The following is a 24,856-nucleotide window of genomic DNA, read 5'->3' as shown; positions in this document are numbered from 1 at the left end:
CCTTCAAAGAACGAAACTGTTTTGATTACTGTGTCTCTAATGGCACACAGTAATCAAACCAGCAATGCTATTAAGAAGCAGTTTTCTGCATTCAAAATCACATTTTTCCCACTTTCGACTGGATACATAAAAAATTTAAATATTTAATAACTTCATGCTCTTTTTGCTTTACAATTGAATTTTATTCAAAAAATAGAATCTAACTTGAGACTTAATTATCTCAACAATTAATATTCCAATTGCGTTTAAATTTTGCCAGAATGTTTATTACTCATGCAGCTGCAGAATGGCACATACTTTTCTGGTATTAAAAACGATGTACCATACTGGAACAGTAATTTTATATATATTTTCAATTTTCAGCAATCGAAAAATACGCCTCATTTAACACCTGACCGATTTTCTTTAAAATAAAACTATTTTTATCCGATTCAAAAATGATTACTATAATGAAAGATGATGTACTGAACAACGAAACAAGGGTGGTTCAATTTGAACTACGCGTCTTCTTTTTAAAGCCTTGTAAAGTTGTCCGTTTTATAAATTGAACAGTCCTTATTTTAGCTTTTATTAATCCCATTTTAAAGATTAAACAACCAAAAACTAGTACACTTAAGTTTTTCATGACATTTTATGCAATAATTTGAACATTTCTAACAACAATTCTGTGCCATATTTTCAAAACTGCTAATCTAGCTTACGATTGAGTGTTTACAGAAACCATTTTTCTTAAATAAATTTGTTTATCGTCGCTTCTCCCTATCGGGACATTTTTTTATAATATTTCTCTGAATTTCACAAATAAATAAACTTTTAATGTCAATTATCTTGCTAACATGTCATAAACTAAATGTCTTGGAGTATATCCTCGAAATATACTCACGAAATTGCTAAAAAACTATTGAAAACCAATTTTTTTATCTCCTCGGCTAAACGAATGTCAAGGCAAAAAATGACATTTGAAGGGTTTTTACCCTCGTTTTTGTTTCAGTGTATATGTAAGTGTGATGTATCACATTTTTATAAAACAGTACTAGATATACTATCACTACGATAAAAAAGTTTTATCATAAAATCTTTTGTATGGGTTTCCTGACACTTTTTTTGGTCTCGGCTAAACGAATGTCTATCACTGTACTAGCTTATATATTAGGGTGGGGCTAATTTAAAAAAAATCTCTCCGGGATATGATTTCTCATGTGGAAAGTGATCTACTAGTCGAAATAAGTGAGCTGTACAAAAATGAGCGATTTCGGTTGATATTTAGGTAAGAGTTTAAGTAAATATTTTGCTAGAACAAACCTTCAAATAACATTTCAAATTTAGTTTTCAAACATAACATTTCTAGACTGAATCGGTGGTTCTAGAACCCAATTTTACCAAATTTGTGCTCAAAATTGCAATATCTTCACTGGTTTCCGAGTTATTTGTAAAAAATGTCATAAAGTACCGAAATACGACATTTTTTTAGAAATATCTCAGAAACACCGATTTAGTGTAGAAATGTTATGTTTGAAAACTAAATTTGAAATGTTTTTTGGAGGTTTGTTCTGGCAAAATATTTACTTAAACTCTTTGCGCCACCTCTAAATATAAACCGAAATCGCTCATTATTGTACAGCTCACTTATTTCGACTAGTAGATCACTTTCCACTTGGGAAATCATATCCCGGAGAGATTTTTTGAAATTAGCCCCACCCTATTATACATCTATACGCAATACGATGAAAATGAATATAATTACATTATATTCTAAAAGCATTATTTGACCCTTCAGCAGTCACGCTGTTGTATTTTGTGCAATACGTCAAAAACTACGTGGTGCTGGTAGCGGTGAGCAATTTCCGGAAGATTAAGGATTTTTAGGACTAGAACTTCCTGGTTCCTGTATGAGTCCTTTTGAAATTATCTTCCAACACTATTTGCTGGAGGAATTCCTCCAGAAATTCTTGAGATAATTTAAAAATATCATCAGGTAAACCTATAGAGAAGTTTTTAGGTACATCCCTGAAAGGATGATTGAAGGATTTTTAAAATTTCCGAAGGAACACCTGAATGAATTTTTGAAGAGAACCTGAGAGGAATTCCTGAAGAAATAATTTGAGGAATTGCCGGACCAATCCCTGGAAGACTTCCTGGATAAATCCCCGGAGCAATTCCTACAGGAATGCCTGGAGAAAGCCCTGTAGAATCCCTGGAGGAATTCCCGGAGGAATCCCTAGAAGAATTTCTGAAAGTATACCTAGGGGAATTCCTGTATAAATTATGGGACGAATACCTGGAAGAAATCCTAGATAAATTTCTGGAGGATTACTTGGAGGAAGTTTTGGAAAAATTCCTGGAGGAATTGTGGGAGGAATCCCTAGAAAAAAAACATCAGAAGAAATCTCTTGAGCAATTCCTAGAGGAAATCTTAGAGAAATTTCAGAAGGAATCCTTGAGGGAGTTCTTGGAGAAATCTCTGAAGTAATTCCAAGAGGAATCCCTGCAGCAAATTCCTGGGGAAATCTCTAGAGAGAATCCTGGAGAAATGCCTGGAGAAACTTCTAAACAAATTCCTGACGTAATTCCTGGAAGAATTCTTGAATAAGACCCAACAAGGAATCCTGGAGAAAATCCAGTGGAAATTTCTTGGATGAATTCTTGGAGTAATCCCTGGAAAAATCTCCAGAGGAATTCAGGGAAGAATTGCTGGAGAAATTTCTGAAAATATCCCTTGAGAAATTCCAGGAGGATTTCCTGGAATAACCCTTGGAGAAATTTCTGGAGGATTCCCTGGACGATAATTACCTGGAGGAATCCCTGAAGCAATTCCTTGGCGTATCTCTGAAAGAATTTCTGGAGGAATCCCTGAAAAATTCCTGATAGTATTCCTGGAGAATTTCCTGAAAGAATATCTGAAGAAATCCTTTAAGGATTTTCTGAAGAAATTCCTGGAGGAATTGCTGACGTAATTTCTGAAGTATGTCCAGGAGCAATTCCTAGAGAATTTCCTGGAAGAATTTATGAAAAAAACCTGTGGTATTTCCTGCAGGAATTCCTGGATAAAATCCTGGAGGAACTCCTAGAGGTATTCCTGTGAGAATTGATGGAGGAATCTCTAGAGGAATTCTTGGAAGAATTACTGGATCTAAAGGAATCTCCAGAAATTTTGGGAGATTTCTATTTTTTTTATCTGAAAAATCACTTGAGAAATTCCTGGAGCGGAATTTCTGGAGAAATCGTCGATGGAATTCCTGAAGAAACCCCTGCGGGATTCCTTGAAGAAATTTGTGGAGAAATCCCTGGAGGAATATCTGGGGGAATCCCTGAAAAAATCCTGAAGGTATTCCAGGAAGTTCTTCTCCTGGAAAAAAATCTGAAGAAATCCTTAGAGGTTTTTCTGGAAAAATCCTTGGAGGAACTTCTGGAGGATTTCCTGGTGGAGTCCATGGAAAAATCCCTGGAGAAATCTCTGGAGAAATTCCTGAAGCAATTCCCGATGAAATTTCAGGAGAAATTCCAGGAGAAATTTCTGGAGGAATCCCTAGAGGAATTGCTAACAAACTTTATGAAAAATGACCTGGGGGTAATTCCTGGAGGAGTTCCTGGAGAAATTCCTGAATAAAATCCTGGAGGAATGCCTGGAAGAATTCCTACAAGTATTCCTATTTGAATTGCTGGAGAAATCCATGAAAAATTCATGGAGGATGCTTGAGAAAGTCTTGAAAAAATTCCTGTATAAGTTTCTGGAAAAATCTCCAGAGGAATTATGAGAGATTTTTCTATTTCTGAAAAAAAATCCGTTGAGAAAATCTTGGAGGAATTTCTGGCGAAATTTTTGGAGGAATTCCTGGAGAAATCATCGAAGGAATCCTTGAAGAAATTCCTAGAGGAATCCCTGAAAAATTGTTGAAGGTATTTCTGGAGATTTCACTGGAAGAATCTCTGAAGAAACCCCAAGAGGATTTGCTGGAAAACTCCTTAGAGCAACTTCTGGAGGATTTCCTGGAGGAATCTTCGAAGGATTTCCTAGAGGAATCCCTGGAAAAATTCCTGGAAAATTTCGAGGAGAACACCCTGGAGGAATTTCTGAAGCGATGAAGAGAAATTCCTTAAAAAATGCCTGGAGAAATCCCTGAAAAATTCCTGAGGGTATTCCTGCAGAATTTCTGAAAAAATCCTGGAGAAATTGCTGACATAATTTCTGAAGGTTGTCCAGGAGTACTTCCTGGATCAATTCCTTGCGAAATTTCTGGAGGAATTCCTTATAAAATTGTTGGGTTATCTCTTGGAGAATTTCCTGGAGGAATTCCTGGAGGTTTATCTTTGAGAAATGATGCAGGAATCATTGAAGGAATTCCTGGAAGAATCTTTGGAAAAATTCTTGCAACAATTACTGGATGAATTTCTGGGGGAATCTCTAGAGGAACTCTGGGAAAAATTTCTGAAAAAAATCCCCTGAGAAATTCCTGAAGGAATTTCTACAGAAATTTCTGGAGAAATTCTTGGAGAAATCCTCGAAAAAAATTAAGAAAGAATCCCTGGGGGAATTCTTGGAGAAGTTAGTTGAAATCCCTGGAAAAATTCCTGAACTCGTGGGGAATTTCTGGAGGAATTTCTAGATGAATCCCTGAAGTGATTCCTGGAGGAATATCGGGTAGAATTCCTGAAGGAATCGCTGAAACAGATTCTGGTAGAAATCTCTGCAGGAATAATTCCTGAAAAAATCACAGGTGGAATTCTTGGAGAAATTCTGGAGGAATCCTTAGAAAAGTTCCTGAAGAAACTCTAAAAGGAATCCCGAAAGCAATTTAAAGAGGAATTCTTAGGGAATTCCTAAACAGTTCCTGGAGGAAGTAATGAGTTATTTCCTGGAAGAGTTCCTTAAAAAATTTAAGCTGGAATACCTGAAGGAATCTAAAGAAGAGCTCATGGGAGAATCTTTGTAGCAATTTTAAAAATATCAAGATATCTTTCAGAATTACGTATTTTATTTTTCTTAAAGAAATTTTCAGGAGTTCCTCCGGAAATTCCTCCAAGAACTCCGGAAGTTTATCAGTAATCCTTTCGAGTGAAGGTACCCTTCATAGCGAAATTAACTACCCGAGAAAAGTACAATAACTGACCACTAACAAACTGATAACTAGTGTCCGCTCCAGAACTAATTCTACATTTTTTTTGTTATCAACTTGATTATTCATGTTACTATACCTGTCAAACTGGGGGCATCATCGTCGACAACAACAGTGGAAGTTAGTTATCAATGACCGTTGCAATTATTTTTCTGATAACAAAATGTGTTTTCAATTGGATAAAATTGTTTGATTTATTGCAGACTACATCCCAAATTTGACTATCACACTTTTTATGGTACGCCTAAAAAGTGTGATAAAAGTGCACATTTGCCTCGGATCGTCTCGACGTCTTCGGGGCACTTATTCCTTAATTTACAAGGAATAAGTGCACTGAAGACCTCAATTCAATCCGACGTATCCCTGCGCTGTAATCACACTTTGAAGGTGTGTGCACACTATTGTGTCAGTCCAATTTGGGGTGCAGTCAGCAATACAGAAGTTGTTATCAGAGTGCCTTTGATGATAACATAATGAGATAGTTTACTGATATCATGGGTATATTTGGTTGTTATCATGTTTGTTATGTTGCCTGCTTATTCAGCCAAAGCGAGAACAAATGTTGTTAATTATTTTTGATATCAAATAACACAGTATGTTATCCGGTTGTTATGAAACTTTGCTCGGGAACAACTGTAGATGCAAAGCGCTAACCGAGTTTATGTACTCCAAGTTAGTCTGCCTGATCTGGGTTACGGACCCTAACTTCCGCAATGGTCAATACTGAATTCCCTCTTCTATTTTATTTCTAGGCCACAGCGGCAAAGCAAAACGAGGCCATCTCTGCTTCGACGCAGCCTTTGAAACAGGTAACCTCGGCCGAGTGGACCTGGTTGGAGAATTTGAGTACGACCTGTTTCTCCGTCCCGATACGTGCAATCCACGGTATCGGTTTTGGTTCAACTTCACCGTAGACAACGTCAAACAAGATCAACGGGTGATTTTCAACATCGTTAACATCAACAAGAATAGGAACCTTTTCAAGGATGGCATGACCCCCTTGGTCAAGTCCAGCAGCCGTCCCAAATGGCAACGGATACCACGGTGCGAAGTGTTCTACTACAAGTCGGTTATCCACCAGAACCACTACGTATTGAGTTTTGCATTTGGGTTCGACAAGGAAGACGAGGTATACCAGTTCGCGTTGACGTTCCCGTACTCGTACTCCAAGCTGCAGGCGTACCTGAACGCGTTGGAATCCAAGTTTCCGGAATCGTTCGAACGGACTACGCTGGGGATGACTGTGGTAAGTTGGGAGCGTGACGAAATTCTGAGAAACGTTTTGAACATTTCTGCTTTTAGCAAAACCGAAAACTTGAGCTGATCACATTTGACGACGTCAAGAAGCCGGATAAGGTCGATCAGAAGAACATAATCCACATGGTGGTGGTTTTTGCGAGGATACATCCCGGTGAATCGCCTGCTTCGTACGTTGTACAGGGACTAATCGAATACCTGGCGGCAGCCAATCAGCCCATATCGAAGGCACTGCGCGAAAATGTTGTGTTCAAAATCATACCGATGCTCAATCCGGATGGGGTGTTCCTGGGCAACAACCGTTGCAACGTGATCGGGCACGACCTGAACAGGTCGTGGAACAAGATGTCCCAGTACACCCATCCGACGCTGGCCGCGGCCATGAAGATGCTGAAGGAGTACGACAACTCGAGTGTGAGTTCTGAGGATTTTGGTTGAGATGTTCTGCCATTAACTCCATATTTCTCAGTGTTACCAGGTGGACTTTGTGATAGACATCCACGCCCATTCGAGTTTGACGGGGACCTTCATCTACGGTAGCACCTACGACAATGTATACCGATACGAGCGGCATCTAGTGTTTCCGAAATTGTTCGCGTCGAAGTGCGAAGACTTCTGCCAGGAACATATGATGTTCAACGCGGACGATCGGAAGTCGGGAACTGCCCGAAGGTATTTCGTCGAGGCGCTTAGTGACAATGTCAATACCTATACGCTGGAGGTGTCCATGTGCGGATACTACTTGAACGATACCAATGTGTTGACGCAGTATACCGAAGATGGATGTAAGGATGTTATGGAAAGATTATTTTGTTAAATTCTGTTTACAGGTGGAGGCCAACGGAGGTGAAATAGTTCATGAATCTCTTTTTTTTCAGACATGCGAATAGGTCGCAATTTGGCGCGAACTTTCCTAGAGTACTATCGCTTTACAAACATCCTGCCAATTCCGCCGGTGGACGAGTTGCGACCTCGTAAAGGCCGACCACGGACGCATCGCCCACGGGCACGATCCCGCACCCGAAGTGAGGTTCGTCTACGCCCGAAAACCGTCCGCACTTACGCTCCCATAAGCTATACGGATCTATCGATCTGCTACGATACCGACACCTCGAACGAAGGCTCGCCCATCCGGTACATGTACTCCAACTACGGAGGCTTCCGGATGCGCGCACTCGGACCTCCGGATCAGTATTCGCTGTCCAATATTCAGACGGCTCGGTTCAGCAATCTGGACTTTAGCAGTGACTACCGGTTCAAGGTGACGCCCAAGCCCAAAACGGCTCCGGAGCACAAGATGCCCCCAATCGAGATATTGACCGTTCCGCCAAAGCCCTGCCTTACCATTATAGACTTTAATCAGCTCACGCGCGGTGGCCTGGATGAAGCCACTTCCGGACGAAAGCTTGATAGGGAAAAGGAGAAAATTCGTCGCCACACGTTCAAGAGCAGTTCAAGAAAGGCGTAGAGTAGTTTCTGTTTGACTTAGGATATCTTGTTTATTATCAAAATTTATAAACATTTCTTACATTCAACCGTGTTAAACAATTTTCTACAAGCTTCGTGAAACATTCTGTCCCACAGATTAGGACCTGAACTGAATCCTGCTGACCAGATCTATGCAATAAATTCTCTATGTCAATTTTCTCCAGTCTGTGATTGAAGATCCTCTCGCTGTACTTTATTTTCGATGACAGGCACGAACATCTCCTGGTAGTTTTTCCATCGCAGGAACAAACTTTCCGAGATAGATAAACAGCTGCTTCAAAGTTCCAGAAAGCACCCATTTTCAACAGTTCGTCTCTCATCAGAATCCCTTCGATATCTCGACAGCAATAAACCAACTTCAGTCTTGTTTCGTCCTCCTCGTCATCCAAGATGGCCGCTAAAATTGAATAAATCGGAGCTAGTCCTACGCCCTGTGCAAAACAGAGCAGGCTCTTTCGGGCATTCCGTTCCCATAGAAACCCGGTGTAAGTTCCCTTCCATTCCATCACATCTCCCGCGTGCAAAGTCTGCAGATATTCGGACATCTCCCCGCATACTTCCAACCTTATCAGCACCTCGAACTCACACGCGTTCGAATCCACTCGAATAGGAGTGTACGGTCGGCTGAAGTACAAATCGCGCTCACTTTGGTCGTACTTTTCAGCGGACTTTTTGGCGCCAATGCCGCCATTTTGGACACGTGCTTTTTCCATCGATTGCGCTCGCCATGGCATGAACAGTTCGTTGGTGGGCCGATTGGTTTGGCGCCAATCTCTTGGAGCACGCAGCATCAAATGGCTTCCCGGGGAAATGTGAAGCTCGTTACCAGCAGCGTCGGTGGATTCCACCAGTGAGGGCTGATGTTGAAACCGGAAACGGAACGTATTGAATGAGCATTGCGAAATGTTAGTGCAGAGGAATGGTTTATAGGCGCCGCCGTCCAGAATGCTTGTCCGCGAGGAGGGAAGCTTTCGGAATTTAGTTTTGCGATCGAGAACACAGTTGGTACAACCGGATCCGCAGCACTCGGGTAAGTCATCTTCGGAAGTCATTGGTGTTTAAAATTAAGAAAATTTAGCTTTTAAAATTATCACAGATTTGCTTTGTTTACAAAATTTGCAACTACCTAAACGACGTAACGCGTGCGCTTTGGCGTTACTCTTGTAACGTACACATTAATATAAATAATGCACTAAACGAACCCTTCGTTTTGTTTACAAACAGATAGCAGGCAGATTTCGTAAGAAAACGTGAGTCAAATTTGAATGTTCCTCAATCACTCAGGTCCAAAATGACCGAATCCGTGGTGGCGAGTCGGCACAAGGATTGCCTGCCGTGCCGCATTGTCAGCGGAACCGGCGTACTTGGCATGGGCGTGTATGTCTGGGTGCAGGCCAAGAAGCGACCGCAGGCGGTTGGCAGATATGCTATGTATGGCGTAGCGACAGGTAAGTTTTTTTTTTTTTAATTTCAATAAATCGCAGCAGTCATTGCGTTGGTACCATTGGGACAAGCTGTCATGTCTATCAGCAGAAGTATCATAGTGGAAATGAGCGAAGACAACATCGGGAACTTTGAATAATCAATAAAGGTAAATTATCATTGTCTGCATTTGCGACGGATAGCATCTGATATAATAAAAAGACGGTTGATTGATTTGTCTTTATTAAAGAGACTTTCAGCCCTTAAAAAGAGGGAAATGCCTTAGCGGCGGATGAAAATTTTACAAGTGCAAACAATGGAATTTCCTGAAGGATCAAACACCACACATAAAGAGAATATAAAAACAATTATCTAGCGGTTAATCAGAGCCACAATAACCATTATTCATTTTCAGTGGCCGGATCAGTCGGAATAGCGCGGCTCCTAGATGTCTATCCTTTCGGAAAGCCAGAGAGTAAACCAAAAGAATGAATACACCGTTGTTCCATGTTGGATGTTATTCTAATGTTTTATTCACTTGAAATGGAAAAAATATATAAATTTAAGTTAAATTAATTGGAATTCAATCCACAAGAGACAGCGATCGCTTCCTTCAATCCGAAACATTCCCGGATTTTATTTCATCCCCACCTTTCCCAGGGTGGTGTCGGTCCTCGGATCAGCTGTGATGTTCTGAACGGACACAATCGTCTCATTGATGGCGGTCTGCAGCTTTCGCAGACTTTGAATCTGCAACAGCCGCAGGATTCGTGCCGCCCGCTCTAGATCCGGTTCCTTGTTGAATCCCATTCCAATTCCCGCATCGATGGGGAACGGCTTTCCGGTGATGATTGGCTCCTTGAGGGTCTCTTTGTTGAACATGGTGGAAATGACGCGACCAGCCGCCCTCAACGACACCAGGTGATCCGGATGGTAGGCAATGCCAAGCTTTTCCGCCAGCTTCCGGGATCCCTCCTCAAACTCGGAGCTGTGGACTGGTAGTTTATGTTTTAAATGGCGTTATTTCATGATTTGATAACAAGGAACTTACAGTCAAGATTGTCGAACGGATTGGTTGACTTTATCTCGGGTGCGGCCGTAGCCCTCTTCTCATCCTCCAGCTTCCGTGCAGCGGTCACCCCACGATACCGATCGGCGTTATCGGAGTACTCCAGCTTGATGGCGTACAGGAACAGCCATGTTAGCTCTTCGGATTTCGACTTCAGATCGGTGGGAAATTTCAAATCCCGCTTGAATTGCTCATAGGCGGGATCCCACTCGGCAGCGTTGTTTACCTTACGCAGATTGGCCCGATCCTCGATTGTGTAGTGGCGTATCTTCTGGTCCTCCAGCCAGAGGATAATGTTGCGAAATTCCTTGGGGTCTGCGGGGGTTGGAAACATAAACATTGTATTTTGTTCTTGCTATCAACCCATTAACCCAAATCTTACCATCAATATTGATGCCCCCTTGGGCGGGGTACTCCAAAGCGGCCAAGTATCGCTCAAACATGGCTAAATTTTAGGAAATATTCGAAAATATTGAATAAACCGGGTGGGTGACAAATGTTCAAGCTAGCTGATGGTGGAAACTTTGTTTATGCTTCTCAAATGTCAAACGGAGCGTTACGTTAAATTGACAAAACATCAAAAGCTTAACCACCTTTTGTAACGTGCATAACGGGTGGCAACAACTTCAACAAGAGTTTTTTAGGGGCGTTGTTCCTTGTTCCGAACCTGAGGTATAGTCATTAGACCGGCCCACATTTGTATGACGCGAAAAAAAAATTTCAAAATTCACAGGGCACCCTCTAGTATCGTGTCTTTGGATGAGAAGAACAATCTGTAAAAGGTTCAGCTTAATCGGTTGAAAACTGAGCTGGCGCAAATGAGTTGAAGGTTTGTATGGGATGTTCAGTCCTAATATATGGGAAATTGGATAACCTCCAGTCTCTCATAGAACACGCCGGTTTGGCGAGTTCGATTTGGCTCAGAATTGAAAGAATAGAAGTTGATACCCTAATGAACAACTTTGTAGAAGACCATATCATGATAAAACGATTGCGGTTTTAGCCAAAGAAAGCAGTATGAGAATATTTTCCCCCGTTTACTTTAGTTTGTTACATGCAGCACGTGTAGCTTGGGTACTACATCATAGGCGGCTATGTTGTGCTTCATTTCCATTGCTCACGCACGTGGGTGAGTATGGAGACAATGAAGAATTGTATAGCTTCCTATGATGTAGCGCGCAAGCTACGGCCGACCACAGAGATGGTATCTATGCACTGATAAACAGCTCTGCGTACACATCTTCAATAAAATGTGCGCCGCTCTTGGCGCCGCTCTGTTTTGCTCAGGGTCGTGCAATTTCGAAAGGAAAACATGACGTACGACGACTGTAGCAAATCGTTTCCCATGCGAACGGACTGCTGTGATGCTTCATCTCTCACCCAGCAACACACTCGTTCGTTGCTGCTACAGAAACAAGTGTGTATGAAACAAGGGATGATACACTTGGATTTTCGTTTCATTTATGAGTCATTGAAATACTTCAACATACTAAAAACACTATTTAAACCACATTTTTAAATAGTGGTGCACGCCAATAGAATCATAATTATGTTTTATGAAAGAGGATAACAAATTCGACCACTTAAATCCAATTAACCGGCGCCCGTAACCATTGAGAGACTAGCGCGCACCAGTGATACACTAATGCTCTGACGGGTGAAGCACAAGCAATGCGACCGGGTGGGAGACTACCGAGTGCTACGATGAGTGGAAAAGTTTTTTTTAACGACCGAGTCATTAGAAAAATGTATGAAACACTTGAAATAACTCATTCAAATGTTGCATGAAAGTGTATCATTGAAACGAAATTGTACGCCCCTGGTTTTGCTACAAATGTGGACCGGCAACAAACACACATCGCTCAGCCGTAAAACTTGTGCGTGAGTGTGCGAATGTGTAAATAATTTGCCACACGAGCTGCGCGAGACGTCGCAGAGCTCAAACTTCTTCTGCGTGAGCTTCGCTCATTTCTAGGAATGTGCTACACATCTGCGCTGCGCTGTCTGAGCTGCAAGTTGTAGGCTCTCAGCAGTACAGAGTAGCGCACGCAGCGCTGCAATGTGAGCTGTGTGTTGGACTGAACTTTCTCTTGTTTTCCTGCGCTCAACGTCGTGCGCGATGCGACAACGATGCCGAGCGCGTGCAGTCGGACCACGCAGAAGATAATTCTTTACACGCACTCTTTCTCATCATGCAGGCTGTGTGTAATGTGTATTGTTTTATCTTCTCACTTAGCGCTCTGAGGTGCATACCATCTCTGCCGACCAACACGTGATGCAAATAACAACCGAGAGTAAACGGAGGAAGACGTCCTCATCCTGCTTTCGTTCGCCAAAACCACACTATATTAGGTTTTAGCATGATATGGTCTTCTACAAAGTTGTTAATTAGGGTATCAACTACTATTCTTTCAATTCTGAGCCAAATCAAACACGGCGAGCCTGTATGAGAGCCAAACTGACGAGCTGTATGAGAGACTGGAGGTAATCCAATTTCCCATATATTTGGACTGCACATCCCATACAAATCTTCAACTCATTTGCGCCAGCTCAGTTTTCAACCGATTGGGAATTTTTCATAGATTGTTCTTCTCATCCAAAGGAACGATTCTAGAGGGTGTCCCGTGGAATTTTTCGAGATTTTTGTGTTTGGGCCAGTCTAGTAGTCATCTTGCCCCATGTGGTCATGTTGCACCACTCGCTCCTATGAGCCATTTTACGAAGTGACAACAATTTTGATGATGATATTGATTTTCACGGGTTAGGACGCTACACGCTACCTCCTTTCAAAATTTCATTCATAGAATCGGCTCGTAAAATGGACTATTGAATCCACTGCAATACCACAGACAAACAGATGTATTGCTCTAGTTGCTTCCCATCATTCCTCTTTTTAGCGGGTAATTCAAATAATATTTAGTTCGCAAATCGCTCGCTCACAGCGCTCTCATAGTTTTGCTCCGGTTTGACGTTTTCCTACTATCGCCACCTATTTGGCGGTTCGCAAGACACAGTCGAATTAACATTGGGCAATTGTGTTTTCATGACGATGATTTTGATCGCAATTTGTTCCAAGTTATACGTCTGGTTGTCTGTGGCGATACTCTGGGTTTCACGCTAGCGAGGGAATGAATTATAAGCCATTTTACGAAGTGATAACAATGTTGATGATCATATTGATTTTCACGGGACGACGTGCTCCTGTTAAAATTTCATTCATAAAATCGGCTCGTAAAATGGACTATTGAAGCATGCTTTTTGCCATTTACCTACCGTATCGAAACATGGGAAAACTGTAAAAACGTAAGTCTCGACGAAACGGACGCTATGTGTTCCATCCAGGCCTTTATTGAAAACAACTTTGTAGAAAACCATATTCGCCCAACAAGTAATTTGGAGAAACTGAAGTCATCTTTCCTTGTGCACACTGGACCACAGTGCGCTGGTCTGTTACCCACAAGCGAAAGTATAGACTGTTTCAGAAATTATAAATACACTAACGTTTAACTGCCACTTCAATTTGAGCACAATATCCAAAATACTATCTTCTAGCTCTTATAGTAAACATGCCAACGAAGCAAATAATACCAATTTTGTTGATGTTTCTGGAACAAGGTCAAAAAAAGGGGTCCGTAAGCTAGATTATTAAAATTTGAAGTTGCACAAAGTGGTCAAAAAGTGTAGCATAATAGAGGAGAAAAAAATCTCACAGAAAAAATATTTAATATCCAAACACATTAAAAATGGCTGTATCAATAATAAAAGATATTTCTCGATTGGTAAGAGAAATTTTTACTGGAATATTTGATCAAGAACCACCATTACGGGCCTTCTCAATACAAATTGTTTTGTTTCAAATTTCTCAACAACACCAGTAGCAATGAACGTTAAGAAAACGAATGTCTTAATTACTGCTTACTGCAATCGTTTTTTTTTTTTTTTTGACAAGTTTCGCCATCTGAAGGACCGAATGAGCTGAAAAAAATAAGTTTGTTTAGATTAAATGTGTTAAGGAAAGCTTAGAAACTGTGTGGTAGTTCTTATGTTAGATAGAAAACCTTAAAAAATAAGAAACTTGATCTCCGAAAAAATGTTGTGGAAATGTCTTTATCGATTTTTCCCAAATTTTGATCAAGGCATTCCTTAGACAAATTGTTGAGAAAGCGAATGTAATTAACATGTAAATAATTTTTGGTATTTAGTGATAAATAATGTTGAAATCATTAAAAAGCACCTTAGTGCAAATGCAAATTTGAAAAATTAAGTTATTGGTTAGAGAACTCCACTGTTCTTTAAAATATCAAGACAATTGAAAGGAAATATAAAAAATATGGAGTACAATATGCTATACTCTGAAAGTAGTTGGTAAAAATCATTAGAACAGTTCATTTAATTTAATAAACAAAGTGTATTTATAATTTCTGAAACAGTCTATAGTACCAAACCAATTTCATCGAATGCTCTCGTGACGATTTGAGTTGGTTTGCTTTTCAGCTGCCAAGCCACCGCACGCAAAACCATGCTGTATGGTATAGTCATGAACTTATACTTCCAAAACTTCTTGGATGACCTGAAAAGGTTCTTAATCATCAAATAAACATTGATGACTTCAATTTCTACCGATATATACCAGACAACATCAGAGATGATTCGCATATTTCGTTGATCGGAAGTACCGTGGGACAAGTGCCCACGAGAAGGTGACACGAGCGAGCCGCTAATTGCTAATCTTTTATTTCAGACAAAAGTCCCACTTCAATAGTTTCCTTTCGAGCTTTTATCTTCGGCGTTTATTTAACGATAACAGTTCTACTAACTAATTCAAGCACTTATACTGTACATCTATTTTGACCGGCGTAGTGACTAGAAAACAATTTGTTCTTCTAATAAGCCGCGACCACACGAACGAACGTCGTCGTCGTCGACGCCGCGTTGGTCTTGTTTGTTCAATCAATCCGCCTCGATAAGGTTGTCCTCTTCCGGGATGTCGTCGAAGATCCAATTGAGCGAACGCGGACTGGAGGTACAGTAACTGTACGATGCAGCCAAGCGGGAGTCGTTCGCTTCGTAGATACCAATGTCCGAGCAGGTGCGGAAGTTTTCCTGCGGTCCGCAACCCATCCGGCCGGTGCCGTCACTGCAGTAGCCCCAGTTGTTTCCTGGTGGGATAAAAAACAATAAAAACAATTGTTAGAGCGTCAGGTCTGATAATGAATCACTATTTAGTGACTTGGTCACTATTTTCGAGTAATTAATTTCGTGTAACAAGTGATGTGTGCGCAGTTAAAAAGAAAATGTAATTTTCAGTTTATTTTCATGCACATATTTGGAGCATGAAAATAAACGTAATGTTCCATCGCGTTTTATTTTTACACGACTTGAAAAGGAGTACGATTCGTGTAAATTCCAATGTCATTGAATTTTAAACGTACCGCAGCACCCGCACCGACGGCGTGTGGTTTTGTTTCTGTCTTTGTTCTTTTCACTTTGAGGATGCTTTATCCCTCCCCCGGGCATCGATATTGGCAGCAGTCAATTAAAAATACAACATAGAGAACCGTTCTAACTCGAACTTCGAGCATATATTTCATTATGGGAACGCCGCAAATGTATTTGAAAGTAAAAATCTACGAAACACGCACTTTTTCTCCAGCAGCCGACGAATCCCGTGAGTCCCCAGGTTGCCGCTGCGCAATCAATTATGAGGTCCAACATTTCATCATCATTGCTTGATTTTCCGGCGCGGCTAGAATCCAATGCATAGGAACAAGTACATATTTGTTTCATCCTGAAATCCTGCCTGTGGAAGGAATGGAACAATTGATTGGCGATTGCCCTTTGATTTATCTTCGGGTTAATCAAGCTTAAGCTGAATTTTGCTTACCTGAAGTTTTCCTTTCGCACGGCACAGTCGATTAGACGATGAATCCATTTGCGCCTTGTTTCTCCTCTAACTCTCCTAAGTTGAAATAGCTTTTCACCCATTAAACTAAAGTGCAGAACGCAATAAATGTTGAACTTATGAGTGAAAGACAACAAACCGACCGACCAAGAAAGAATCCCGTCATGGCTGGTTTCTCAATGTTGATGTAACAGATGTTTACACATGCATGTAAAATTCAATTTAATTTCGTTGAAAAATGAGGTATAATCCATTTCTTTTTATATGAATGGTTGAATATTATAATGAGAATGAAATCAAATAAATAAACATGTTACATGTACCAAATACGTGCATTTATTTCCATGTAAAATTCAATTGATTGAGAAATTCAACTCGTGTATTTTTGAAGCTTGCTCATTTTACAGCTCGTTTAAATTTAATATGTTTTTAGTGTGTAGGCAGCGCTCAGTAGGGTAATTGTGTGGTAGTTCCCGCAATCCAACTTGATGCCCTTTTTGTAGATGGGACACACGATACCCTTCGTCCATCCCTCCGGTAATACTTCCTCTACCTAAATCTTGGTAATGACCCAGTGTAGTGCTCTCACCAGTAGTGCCAGTAGTGCTTCTCCATCGTATTTTAGAAGCTCGCTTTGTAGTGGATTTGCTCCAGCGGCTTTGTTGTTTTTCAACCGGCTAACCTCCTCCTCAATCTTTTGGAGGTTAGGGGCTGGGAATCTTTCATCCTGCGCACGTACTCTTAGATCTGTTAAGTAGAATAACTAGCCACAGAAGTCCAATGTCGCGACTGTTCGTGTGACTAACATCTAGTTTGCCACACCCTTACAGCGTCAGCAGCGGTACTAGAAGTGTCAAGTTAATTTTGTTTACCATAACAAAAGGTCCTCTACAAGATGGACACTTTAAAATAGTAAATTATTGCAATTAAAGTTATTAAAATAATTAAATAGGAAAACTGACTACAGCGCCATTGGAGTTCTAGTGTATTTCTATTATCTGTTACCACGCCACCTTCGATGATTGCAACGTTGCCATTGAGGTGCTTGGACTGCAAAACGGTGAGTCGATGAGGAGAGCGTCCTACGTAGCTCTGGTCCTCAGAAGTTCCTACCTCATGTTTCCACGGGTCAATCATAAGCATTCCAAGTAATATTTGTTTTGTCAAATAGACTAAAAGAGGTTCTTGAAATCAAGGTTGCAACCATTCATTTGCAAAGATTTACATTCATTTGCTATTATCTCAGTTCAGAAGCATGCTATTGAAAAACAATGTATGGATTAGTGGTGGGCGTTCCGCTCAGAACGGAGCAAAAGAACTAGATCTTTGAAATGAATGAATGAACGACAGCTCTTTTTTAAAGAACGGTAGCTCACCCGCTCACTTTGTCTAACCATCAGCTCGCCAGGATAGTTTGCCGCGCATACGGCAAATGAACGAACACCACAAAGCACGTGGTCTAGTTCGTTCTCGTTTTTCTACTCGACCCCCTCCCCCAGGTCTCACATCAGCCGTCACGAGTTTGCACAGCAGCAGGAGGCGACGCGACGCTGCACTCAGTTCAAACCGTTCAGTCCGTTCCCGCTCTTTGGATCTCGTTCTCGCTCCTGTTTTACACTGGAATGTCACGAGCGAGCCGAAGAACCAGCTCAGTGGTGGTGCGTTCTTTTGCTCCCACCGTTCGTTCACTGAACTACATAGTTCTTTAGCTCAATAAACGAGCGGTAGGAGCAAAAGAACGCGCCAAGAACTAGTTCTTTGGCTCGCTCGTTACAATCCAGTACAAAACGGGAGCGAGAGCGGGAACGAGATCCACAGAGCGGGAACGGACTGAACGCTAGCGTTCAACTGAGCATCATCGCGTTGACTTCTGCTGCTGTACGCAGTCGATTGATGATTGAAGTGGGGTGGGATTTGGTACGAACAAATAAGGTAGATTAAAGTAGAGTATTGGCTCCCTTATTAAGAATAGTGCTCCCAATTTCATCCTACACAAAACAAATGGTTGAAGGGTTGTTTGTTTTGTTTCTTATTTTTGTTTTTTTTGTTAGAAAAATTAGAAGAAAAAGAACGGAATCAATTGGTACTGTAATTTATGGTGTTCGAATATTAGCGTTATATTACTGATGACACTCAGATCTTAAATAGAATAACTGCCCAAGCGGTCGATTTGCTTTTTTTTAGTTTTTCACTAGTATAATCGGGGTAAAGCCAGGGTTGTCTGATCTCGCCAGTTGACTCATTCACGATTCCATTTTCGTGGTTAATCATTTTCTTAAACAAAAAAACCTTCCAGGTACAACAGTTTACACGTAATACCTTGCAAATACTGCTCATTTGTATTCCTTCGCACTGTTGATGCTGTCCCAAGTTATTTTCTTTTGAAAATAAACGGTCACACAGAGCAGGGAAACTTTTTGAGCAAAAGAATATGTATGGTATACTGTTGGTAAAAACCGAACGATATCTATATCGCATCTAATGATTAAATCTTGCATTTTTTTAAACACTTGTGTTCAATTTACATAATAAATAAAAAGTGAGCGGATGAGCCGTTCAAATGAACTAGCTCACCTTAATGAGCGGAGTAGCTCTGAGCCGCTCACTAAAGTGAGTCATTTTGCCCACCACTAGTATGGATGAATTCAACGTTGTAGTTTTATCTGAAAGTTTGCCGAATAACATTGGGGTCACAAACGTATGCCAAAGTCGTGAGCGAGCTGTGAAGGCAACTTTCCACAGCGTGAATGAAATTTACATTCACCGCGTGGAGAGTTGCCTTCACAGCTCGCTCACGACTTTGGCATACGTTTGTGACCCAATGTTATTCGGCACTTTCAGATAAAACTACAAGGTTAAATTCATCCATACATTGTTTATCAATAGCATGCTTCTGAACTGAGATAATAGCAAATGAATGTAAATCTTTGCAAATGAATGGTCGCAACCTTGCTTGAAACCATCGAAAAATCGAAATAAAAGGCATTAGGTTTCATGAGAGCTCACGGTGTCAAAATCTCGATTATTATCGAATTTCATGTACCTCGGATTTTTCTTCGAAAATAATTAGTATTTGGGCTATATTTTCATAATCGGAAGACTAGAAAATATTGTATCGGCGAAAATTTTCCCATACATTTTGTATGGGACGTTTTTCGGCTCAAAACTGTATTTAATGAATTTTAGTATGAAAAAAAGCTTAAAACTAAGTTAATAAAAATTTTCCCCATGGAATATTTTCAAACTTTCCAATTATAAAATATAGCCGGAAAGCTGACATTCTCTGAAGAAAGATCCGAGGTACATGAAAACTCGATAATAATCGAAATTTTGACACCGTGCGGCTCCTCTTAAAGCGCCCATATTCTGTGAGAAAACGCGCACGCTGTAAGCGCAAAAGTGCGTTGTCGGCGGTAGAAGCAGTTACAGCAGTTACATGTGTATCAATTTCCTAAAAGTTCCATATTTAGCGGTATCACGTTAAGCAGTTCTGAGAAAACATACACTGAGAAATCTCTTGGTGTGTTTAGAGAGCAAGCTACTGAGAGGGTTCCCAGCGGTTTTGCCGAAACATTAGGAGATATTGTACGTCCAAGACATCGAAATCCAATTTCATTCAGCAATTAAATACTGTGATTGACTACAATAGCGGGCGTTTGAACTGATTTTGGTTATTTGTAGTAAATAGTAACCGTTTATTTGTCATAAATTTTGTAGGATTGTAAATTCAATTCACGATAACTTTTGATTTCGTAGATAAAATGTTCTCACATTTTCAGTAAGAATACTCGAATACCATATGTTTCGAATGTTGAATTCCAAATTTATGAGGGACGATGGCCACGATCGTGATACAACCACGATTGAATATTAATAGTTCAAAGAGAATTTAATTGAAAATCACCCTAAAATTTCAAATCGCTCAAACTATCAATTCCCTCGATGAAACATTTCCAAAATTTCAGAGATGATACCTGGATACTATATCTTTCGAATGATGGGTACCATTTAGATGGGGAATTTTATTTTGTTAATAATGGTTTTAGATACACCGTGAAAATAGTTAAATAAGGTTTTTCAAAAATAGTGCAATTACAAATACTACCAATTACAAACCAAGAGTCAAGTATAACTTTTGATTACCGGTATTTGATGTTAAGGCGAAACTGGAAGCATTTCCTCACTTTTTGGTTTTCGATTTTTTTTTATTAAATAACGAAGCAATATTTCCAAAATCGGTTTTCGTACACATGTAGAGTATGGATCAATCTATCTTCTGAATTTTTTTGTGGTGCAAAATGTTTTTCGTTTTTTCAGAAACCATTTTTGAACAAAATTTTACAAAAAAATGGTTTCTGCAAAAATGGAAAACATTTTCTACCACAAAAAAAAAACAGGAAAAAAAACCTTGATCTATACTCTACATGTGTACGAAAACTGATTTTGAAAATATTGCTTCGTTATTTAATAAAAAAAATCAAAAACCAAAAAAATGAGGGATTCCTTCCAGTTTCGCCTTAATATATAAGAGCAGAATATGTGTGAAAATAAAGTTTGTCTTGCATTTATTGCTAGTTTTCATCCCAGAACTATTCTAAGGCCTCAAAGTTTGTGTCACAAATCCTATATATTAAACCAAATTTATAACACGATGGAACAAGATGGATTACAAAAAATACAGCTGTGTTCATAAAAATAGCAGTGAAAGCCGTTTTCCATACAAAATAGCCAACTTCGACATGTTGTAACTTTGTTCTCCTATAAGCGATTGAGCTGAAAATTTGCAGCGAACTACAAACATGGTGAATATTGTTATAGCAAAATTTGAGAATTTTCTGAGAAAAAAGTTAAACACTATCTAAAATTGTTCAAAAAAATAATAGCTGTACACACTTAATTCCCAAATTTTACCTCGGTAAAATTATTACTTTTTTTACTGAAATATCGTTAAAATTTGACAGTTCATCAAAATTAACTTGTCAAAATTAACTGAAATTACCGGATGAAGTTCCTATACACCACCAAGTCCAAGCTGGTCCGCAAGGCTCTTAAGGCTTACAACTTGAAAAAAAATTTCTAGAGCATCTGATGGCAGGAACGTGCCGCTTCCAAGACTAAGCGTTGACATCGGTCCGGCTTCGACCGGTTCAAGCTGCGTCTGGCCCACTCGGAGCGCAACCGCATCGTCCGCGCCCAGTACAAGAAGCTGCAGAAGGAGGTCGTCAACAACGGTATGCTGTGCGGCAAGCCAGTCAAGGGCACGAAACCCCTGTCGAAGGGACGCAATCCCATTCCCAAGCGTCTGGAACAACAAGCTTCTTCTAGTTTTCAGTTCAATCGGCAATTTGAACTTAAGTGTGTTGTTTTTGGGTGTAGGTTAAGGTGGCCCACACTTATATGAAAAACAAAATTTTTGTAAAATGTCAAGTCTTACCTCCTAAATCAGTTTTTTTAAACTCCCAGAAGCTACGTTCAAAATTTGAGCAAAATCGGTTGAGCCTAAGCATGCTGTTACATATATTTAACATCAAACTATTAGATGTTATATGCATTAGCGTGGTTCAAAAAATCGTTTTTGCTCCACACCGCTTATTCGATTCGTAACCAGATTATATGCCTTCTCCCAAATTATCAGCGCATTTGGTGGAAAATTGAGACAATACAAGCCCTTCAGTTTGTATGGGAATTACTATGGGAAAATTATGTTTTTCATTAAATCTACGATCGATTTACCCAAGCGGCCTAGAGGCACAGACAAACAGACGTCTCACTCTACCTACTTCCCATCGTTTCCCCTTTTAACGGACTATTCAAATATTCTTTAGTTCGCAAATCTCTTCCTGATGGCGCTCGCATCGTTTTTACTCCTGTTTGACGTTTGCTCACTACCGCCATCTACTCAGTAGTTATGCGAAACACAGCGGCATTAGCATTGGACGATTATGTTTTTGTGACGATGATTTCAATCGCACTTTGTTCCAAATGATACATCTGTTTGTCTGTGCTAGAGGGTTAGTTGACCCTTGATACTCCGAGGCTACTCTAAATACAACTTCACCGAAGACCGCCTTTAAATCGGACATCTCATTAATTAGTTATTGAATTTTTATCCAACTGGAGAAACTTTAACAGTGATCCTCCAGTTATTCAGCAGGCAACTTTTCTGCATATTGTGCCAAAGATAGCATACAAGATTGTATTACGTGCCGTAGATCATCGCACAAAAGATTCCAGAATCGCTCATAGATCGGCGCCAGTACATCATAATATGATATGATATTATCATGTTGGTGTATTCTACAATAAGTGTGGAAACCAGCTAAGGATTGATCGCGCTGAAGACACCGAAACTATTAAATGCAATCGCGTTTTTGCATAACTTTGCACGACAATTTTTCTTCAATGCAATAATAGTGTAAAAAGATATTTTTACCAATAAATACCTACGTGCTTTTCTCATGCATGATATCTCTTCATTTGTCATACAACCGCCAGTCTACATTGATCACCTTTTATCCATGTTTCATTTGTTCACTCCACATTGCAAAAACTCAATCGAATTCGTAACTCTATAGTCCATATCCTATTCTCGGTAAAAACTGGCGTCAACTTTATGAACGAATGTCAAACAGTTTATGGACACTTTACTCACTAAATGACTCTCCTTTGGCCTGAATCATTGAACCCGAAACACACAAATTGCACATTATCGTTTCACCACCGCAAATCAAACATTACTCACCGGCAACGTAAGTCCACTGCAGAACGCAATGTTCGCACACCAAATCCGCCGGCAAACGCAGCTCCACGACGTACTGTGTGGCAGCCGTCGAGTTCATGTACCACTTCCGTCGTCCTTGGACGTCCACCAGCTCGTACTGTTCGTAGCATTCTTCCGTCTCCTGGCCCCCAGTAGTGTCCAGGTTGCACAAATTGAACTCGAAGTGCCCCATGTGGTTGGCGGTGATCTGTGCCTTGGCCTGAATCACCGCCCCTTTGGTGTAGTTCCGTACGATTTCGCCCTGCCCGAAAGGACCTCCAAGTTCGTGCAACCGGGGTCGCGGGTTTTCGTAGCTATCTCCACAGAAACCACACTTGCCACCGTTTTGGTTCCACTGAACAAAGTAACCACCACAGAACAGGCCATTGTCATCGTAGTTGGCCGGTGCACCCGAGTTGCAACGCCACCGAGAGCCACGTGCTATCGGATCGAGAAGCATGCCATGACCTTGCACTGGTGATGGCAGCAGCACCAGAAACAGGACCGAGACGGTTGCCAGAAACACGATTGATGATATGGTGCACATTTTTTCACTTTCACGATCGGATTGGAACTGGCAGTGAAATGGTAGGACAGTTTTATATACGGGACCACTCGAAGGGATCGCTATTATCAGTGCCATCAGCAGCAGGCCAGGAAGAAGACGAGTCACGCGTTCCCATTGTGATAGCAGGTAAAAGAGGATAATCTGTTTTCTTCGCACGGCCGCTGGTTGTGTGCGAACTTCCACTTCAAGCTAGGGGCGGGACAGCTCTAATGCTTATTAGCGGTATTAAGAGGTATTAGCCAGTATTAAGGAATATTAATCCCAGAGGAAATCCATTTTGAACGAAGTAAGCCATGCTTATTGAACTGTATTTGAAGTGTCAAAATGCTTTCAATGAAAGTTTCGCTTTCAGGTGGTACTAGGGTAACGGTCGAATTTTGGACCCCTAGAGGACATTAGTTTGAATTTAAGTCAAAAGCATACATATTCAGAGGGTGTTACACATTATGATGATGCTCGTATGATCGTTAAAGCCTCCGCTGTCCGTTAAAAATACCCACAAGGTCATTTCTGGCTGAAAATTTGACGAAAATAACTTATTTTTGAAGCACCAGTTTTCACTGTTTTGGACACCCCAATATATTTTGGACCCTCTTAAGTATGTATTTTGGACACCCGGTGTTTAAACCCGTTAGAAACTATTTTCTGCCAATCTGCCACTTCAATATGCTGGATCACATCCTAATTACTTGATTGACAAAGGCTGATTAGACGAACTTTGCGAATTAATTGCGCTAGAATGATAAACGTTTTTGTTTACATCTGCAAGTTTCCTCAGCACCGCAATCTCTTTTTGTAAACATGGTACGACACTGACACGGATGACGAGATTGACAAAAATGTATTTCAAGGCAAATAATGCTATTTCCAGTGCGGAAATGATTGCTGCCCGTGCAGAGGAATCTAATTTAGCGAATGATTCTTGAAATTTTCGCAATCTCTTCATTAAATCTGTGAAATTTGTGATAATACGACTCAGGGGGTCCAAAATATATGGGGGTCCAAATTATATTGGTTACCCTATATCGGCAAAATAAAGCTCATTTTTGTACTTCTCACTCCTAGAGCAATGATTTCGGACGTATCGCTGGCGAACCCGATCAAGGAATTGTGGTACCTCGAATTAACACCTACGTCCCGAAAATTTCTATCTACGATCATGGAAAGCTCACAGATCATAACTGATAGAGAAGCGAGAGTGCACCTGCAGATCGAAATGGCAAATAATCAATTAGCTAAGCCCAAGAATCTCAAACTAGCAGTGGCACTCAAACCG

The 24,856-nt window shown here is 40.5% G+C and overlaps 5 protein-coding genes across 6 annotated transcripts in view; 2 read left to right on the top strand and 3 right to left on the bottom strand.

Annotated features, from left to right (window-relative positions):
- The window catches only part of LOC134292029 (cytosolic carboxypeptidase 6-like), a 60,489-nt gene extending 52,650 nt beyond the window's left edge, over positions 1-7,839 (top strand). For both annotated transcript variants that reach the window (XM_062860688.1, XM_062860687.1), the window contains exons 3-6: positions 5,867-6,360; positions 6,417-6,785; positions 6,841-7,156; positions 7,250-7,839. In XM_062860688.1, the coding sequence (XP_062716672.1) occupies positions 5,867-6,360; positions 6,417-6,785; positions 6,841-7,156; positions 7,250-7,839 (1,769 nt within the window). The remainder of the gene's footprint in view (positions 1-5,866; positions 6,361-6,416; positions 6,786-6,840; positions 7,157-7,249) is intronic.
- A 4-nt stretch (positions 7,840-7,843) lies between these two features.
- On the bottom strand, positions 7,844-8,911 carry LOC134292030 (NADH-cytochrome b5 reductase-like). The gene has a single exon (XM_062860689.1). The coding sequence runs from the start codon at positions 8,909-8,911 to the stop codon at positions 7,877-7,879; it is 1,035 nt and encodes a 344-aa protein (XP_062716673.1). The 3' UTR covers positions 7,844-7,876.
- LOC134292033 (uncharacterized) lies at positions 8,793-9,877 on the top strand. The gene is made up of 3 exons (XM_062860692.1): positions 8,793-8,889; positions 9,084-9,307; positions 9,697-9,877. The coding sequence occupies exons 2-3, from the start codon at positions 9,151-9,153 to the stop codon at positions 9,771-9,773; spliced, it is 234 nt and encodes a 77-aa protein (XP_062716676.1). The 5' UTR covers positions 8,793-8,889; positions 9,084-9,150; the 3' UTR covers positions 9,774-9,877.
- Positions 9,792-13,943, bottom strand: LOC134292032 (RNA transcription, translation and transport factor protein-like). The gene is made up of 3 exons (XM_062860691.1): positions 10,733-13,943; positions 10,333-10,665; positions 9,792-10,276 (listed from the first exon to the last, which is right to left on the bottom strand). Exons 1-3 carry the CDS (start codon positions 10,791-10,793, stop codon positions 9,918-9,920), a joined length of 753 nt encoding a protein of 250 aa, XP_062716675.1. The 5' UTR covers positions 10,794-13,943; the 3' UTR covers positions 9,792-9,917.
- A 1,161-nt stretch (positions 13,944-15,104) lies between these two features.
- Positions 15,105-23,612, bottom strand: LOC134292031 (uncharacterized). The gene is made up of 2 exons (XM_062860690.1): positions 22,995-23,612; positions 15,105-15,509 (listed from the first exon to the last, which is right to left on the bottom strand). Exons 1-2 carry the CDS (start codon positions 23,557-23,559, stop codon positions 15,301-15,303), a joined length of 774 nt encoding a protein of 257 aa, XP_062716674.1. The 5' UTR covers positions 23,560-23,612; the 3' UTR covers positions 15,105-15,300.
- Between the last annotated feature and the right edge of the window lie 1,244 nt (positions 23,613-24,856).

Source organism: Aedes albopictus, chromosome 3 (genome assembly GCF_035046485.1).
Source record: "Aedes albopictus strain Foshan chromosome 3, AalbF5, whole genome shotgun sequence".
Classification (NCBI taxonomy): domain Eukaryota; kingdom Metazoa; phylum Arthropoda; class Insecta; order Diptera; family Culicidae; genus Aedes; species Aedes albopictus.
Note: the sequence above shows the minus strand (reverse complement) of the source record. Positions and strands in the feature narration are given on the sequence as shown.

Coding starts and splice junctions, on each gene's coding strand:
- LOC134292030 (XM_062860689.1), bottom strand. CDS start 8,911: ATGACTTCCGAAGATGACTTACCCGAGTGCTGCGGATCCGGTTGTACC.
- LOC134292033 (XM_062860692.1), top strand. CDS start 9,151: ATGACCGAATCCGTGGTGGCGAGTCGGCACAAGGATTGCCTGCCGTGC. Junction 9,308..9,696: donor TATGTATGGCGTAGCGACAG/GTAAGTTTTTTT, acceptor ATTCATTTTCAG/TGGCCGGATCAGTCGGAATA.
- LOC134292032 (XM_062860691.1), bottom strand. CDS start 10,793: ATGTTTGAGCGATACTTGGCCGCTTTGGAGTACCCCGCCCAAGGGGGC. Junction 10,666..10,732: donor AGGGGGCATCAATATTGATG/GTAAGATTTGGG, acceptor CAACCCCCGCAG/ACCCCAAGGAATTTCGCAAC. Junction 10,277..10,332: donor TCCGTTCGACAATCTTGACT/GTAAGTTCCTTG, acceptor ATAAACTACCAG/TCCACAGCTCCGAGTTTGAG.
- LOC134292031 (XM_062860690.1), bottom strand. CDS start 23,559: ATGTGCACCATATCATCAATCGTGTTTCTGGCAACCGTCTCGGTCCTG. Junction 15,510..22,994: donor GCAGTGGACTTACGTTGCCG/GTGAGTAATGTT, acceptor TTATCCCACCAG/GAAACAACTGGGGCTACTGC.